We start from the raw sequence: 1050 nt of genomic DNA, 5'->3' as shown, positions 1-1050 counted from the left end.
AAAAAAAAATCAAAGACGCCATGCAGAAGGTTTGAAAACTTTTTCTAAAAAATATATAAATAACCGAAGATTTAGTTGTTAGTTTGTTTAAGTGAAGATTAGAGAACACAGTATCCCCAAGTCGTAGGTACATTATTAAAAACACCAAGTCATCAACCAAACGGTGATCGCTGGCATATCAAAGAACTAAAGATTAGCTTTCAAATCTCAAAAGTGATTAGCAGACGATACGAATACACCTAGAAACAGAGGTTGTCACACATTATCATCCGATTAAAGAACAATATTTTAATTTATAAATTATCAAAAATACAGTATTAATATATATGTAAATTAAATACAAGAAATTCAACAAAAGTGTTCCTTTGTGAGTAAAAAGAAACACCCCCACGTGCAAACCGATATAAGCGAGATCTTTAAACTGACGGCGTCAAACTTAACGTTGCAGTCAATAAAACCGTCAAAAGCAAAATAAAAAAAGAAAAGAAGTTAAACGGAGATCATACTAATCTAAACCGGGACTCTTCATCTCCAGCCGTCTCATTGGCGAATCCATTGGCGACGTCGACGACTCCGACGACAATGTCAATGAATCATCATCCACAACAATTGAGTCCGAAGACTCCATCGAGGTGGTGCATGAGAGTGGTGGTGGCGACGGGGACGGCGGAGGAGGAGTACTCGGCTTCCGTTTGTTTCCGTCGCCGGAGACTTTAACATCTCTCGTCAAGTAACTCCTTAGACGTTTCACGTCGGCGAGTTTCACCGGTTTAAGTAAAAAGTCCTCCGCTCCTTCTTCAAGACATCTACAAAATCATATTCATCGTATCAATTCTTAAAAATTCATATGTAAGCAACAAAATCTTGAAACGAAAGCTCCGGCGAGGAGTATTCACCTGTCGATTCGAGTGAGTACGTTCTCCGACGACATAATTACAACCGGAACTTCCTTAAAACTTGTCGATTCCTGTTTCAAAAATATGATCCACATTGTTACAAGAATTGCTACCAAAAAAAAGTTTAAAACAGATTTTTTTTTTTTTTTTTTTT

General features: G+C 37.2%; 1 protein-coding gene across 1 annotated transcript; it reads right to left on the bottom strand.

Annotated features, from left to right (window-relative positions):
• Positions 250 to 1036, bottom strand: LOC104787158 (two-component response regulator ARR3-like). The gene is made up of 2 exons (XM_010512686.2): positions 897 to 1036; positions 250 to 806 (listed from the first exon to the last, which is right to left on the bottom strand). Exons 1-2 carry the CDS (start codon positions 989 to 991, stop codon positions 506 to 508), a joined length of 396 nt encoding a protein of 131 aa, XP_010510988.1. The 5' UTR covers positions 992 to 1036; the 3' UTR covers positions 250 to 505.

This window comes from Camelina sativa, chromosome 5 (genome assembly GCF_000633955.1).
Source record: "Camelina sativa cultivar DH55 chromosome 5, Cs, whole genome shotgun sequence".
Classification (NCBI taxonomy): Eukaryota; Viridiplantae; Streptophyta; class Magnoliopsida; order Brassicales; family Brassicaceae; genus Camelina; species Camelina sativa.
Note: the sequence above shows the minus strand (reverse complement) of the source record. Positions and strands in the feature narration are given on the sequence as shown.